Source organism: Pteropus vampyrus, unplaced genomic scaffold (genome assembly GCF_000151845.1).
Source record: "Pteropus vampyrus isolate Shadow unplaced genomic scaffold, Pvam_2.0 Scaffold203, whole genome shotgun sequence".
Classification (NCBI taxonomy): domain Eukaryota; kingdom Metazoa; phylum Chordata; class Mammalia; order Chiroptera; family Pteropodidae; genus Pteropus; species Pteropus vampyrus.
Genome location: NW_011888984.1, coordinates 1,427,921 through 1,429,948, shown reverse-complemented (window position 1 = coordinate 1,429,948; position 2,028 = coordinate 1,427,921). Strand labels below are relative to the sequence as shown.

The 2,028-nt window shown below is 59.5% G+C and overlaps 2 protein-coding genes across 2 annotated transcripts in view; both read right to left on the bottom strand.

The window, feature by feature from the left end:
* Positions 1-730: 730 nt before the first annotated feature.
* Positions 731-1,998, bottom strand: LOC111746871 (calpain-12-like). Its single transcript, XM_023537922.1, has 3 exons — positions 1,834-1,998; positions 1,671-1,733; positions 731-1,017 (listed from the first exon to the last, which is right to left on the bottom strand). The coding sequence occupies exons 1-3, from the start codon at positions 1,975-1,977 to the stop codon at positions 790-792; spliced, it is 435 nt and encodes a 144-aa protein (XP_023393690.1). The 5' UTR covers positions 1,978-1,998; the 3' UTR covers positions 731-789.
* LOC105300231 (calpain-12) overlaps positions 1,979-2,028 on the bottom strand; it is an 8,053-nt gene continuing 8,003 nt past the window's right edge. The window contains exon 18 of the mRNA XM_023537916.1: positions 1,979-1,987. Coding sequence (XP_023393684.1) covers positions 1,979-1,987 — 9 coding nt within the window. The remainder of the gene's footprint in view (positions 1,988-2,028) is intronic.

Genomic DNA, 2,028 nt, shown 5'->3' with positions numbered 1-2,028 from the left:
GTGAGACGTCAGGAAAGGGTTCGTGGTGACCACTGAATCCCCAGCGTCAGAAGGCCCAGGGCTGAAGGCAAAGTGGGTGTCCGGGGGAATCAGCAAGGCCTTCCCTGACCGCCCTGTGTCACGCCACCGCCCCCCACGCCCCCGCCGCGTGCCCTAGCGCCCTGGCCTGCCTAGGTGTCTCATTTGTTGTCTGCCTGTCCCACCAGAACACCTGCCCCTCAAAAGCACTTGATCGGCTTCCTTCCTGGAACGACCGGCACGTACCAGGCACCCTGACACGGAATAAGTGGGACGAGATCGTCCCCTTGTCCTCTCACCCCTGCTTCTGTCCGGGACTCATTTCTCACTGTTCCATGTCACTCCATCTTCTGACTCCATCTCTTCCCCCTCTGTCTTCAGCTCCTTTCTTGCCTTGCGCGTCCCCGGACCTCTGACCTCCCCATGTCTTGCTGTGGCAGACCAGCCCTGGGGTAGGTGGGGATCTAGGACTTTCTGTCTGACCCTCCCCGCCAGCCCTCTCCACACAAGGGGAAGGTCACACTCTTGCAGCCACCCTGTGTCGCAGCCACTTTACAGAGGGAAACAGAGGCCCAAGGAGGTGGACTCATGTGCCCAGGGCTACCCAAGAGTAAGTGTCGTGAGGATTCCAACCCAAGCTCAGGGAAAATCCGGGACGCTCTGCCACAGTGACCTGGTGACACCAGCTCCCAGGAGGCCTTGCGCCCTGCCCAGCAACCTCCCACACCCTCCTTTCCTCACACAGAGGATTCTCCCCTTGGCATCTCAGGGTCACCCAGTCCTTGCCAAGAGCTGGCAACAAGCTAAGGTGTCGGCTTTGTGGGTGGTGGCAGCCAAGTGGGCAGCCGGGACTCCGGGAGGACAGGGGGAGGGAGACCCAGTCCCTTCCCCACGACCCACCCCAGGACCTCTGTCCAAACCTGCAGCATTCAGTGCCAGCCTCAGCTCATGGGAGTTCATGGTTCCAGAGGCATCCCGATCGAATTTGTCAAATATGGCCTGGGCGGGAGGGAGGAGGTCAGTCTCACCCCCAGGCCCCTGAGCTTCCTGAAGAGGGCTCAGAGGGAACCTCAGGGCCAGACAGCCTGGGTTCCCCCCGCAGCTCCCCTTCTTCCTGGGCAAACAGCTTTACCACTTTGGGCCTGTTTCCCAATCTGTAAAATAGGATCAAATGTAAAAGCAGTAACAAGGCTGTTGTGAGGATGAGTTAAGACTCCCCTTGTGGCCTAGTGAGGACTCAATAAACGGGGGCTTATCGCTATTAGCATGGAGAGGCCTTGGACCATTTTCTCCTCACACGGATGTGGGGGGCAGGAATCGCCACCTCTCATTGGTAGACACTTAAAGGCCAGTCAGAAGGGAGGTGACTGGCCTGCGGTCACACAGCCAGAAAGGGGCTAAGCTTGGAGCTGGGATGCCAACCCAGGACCAGAGCCCTGTGCTCTTGATCCTTGAGCTACTTAGTACCCCTCAAGGACCACAGAGGGCGATGGGGCAGGGACGTCCCAGCCAGACCCCTCCACACTGGCGTGGTGTGGTCCAGTACCTCTTTTCCCTCGGGGCCCTGCTAGCCCACAGAGCACCCACGTCTCTATTAGTAAGGTGCCTCTCCCTCCAAGAGGAGGTATCTCCACCCAGCCCTGCCCCCTTACCTGCCACCTCTGGAGGTGGCTCCAGAGCTGCTGGAAGTCGTGCAAGGCCAAGCTTCGCCCATGCTGGGGATGGGACATCTGGTTAAAGTCAATGTTCCCAGAAGGAGAGCAGAGGCCCCAACACGCCCATCCTCCCTACCCAGGCACGGTCGCCATCATGTACCACAAAGCACTGCAGCAGCTGCTCACAGGTCCTGAGCCCGATGTCTGCGGGGGTGCGGGGGTGCACGCTGGCTACAGGAAGCAAACTCCTTGTGGGCCAGCTGTCATTGTGAGTGCTCAAGGTTACCGTCTCCCCCGCCCCCATTTTACAGAAACTGAGGCACAGAGGGCCAAAGGGCTGCCAGTAACTAACAGA

Coding starts and splice junctions, on each gene's coding strand:
- LOC111746871 (XM_023537922.1), bottom strand. CDS start 1,977: ATGGGGGCGGGGGAGACGGTAACCTTGAGCACTCACAATGACAGCTGG. Junction 1,734..1,833: donor AGCTGCTGCAGTGCTTTGTG/GTACATGATGGC, acceptor TCCCATCCCCAG/CATGGGCGAAGCTTGGCCTT. Junction 1,018..1,670: donor GCCACCTCCAGAGGTGGCAG/GTAAGGGGGCAG, acceptor CCTCCCGCCCAG/GCCATATTTGACAAATTCGA.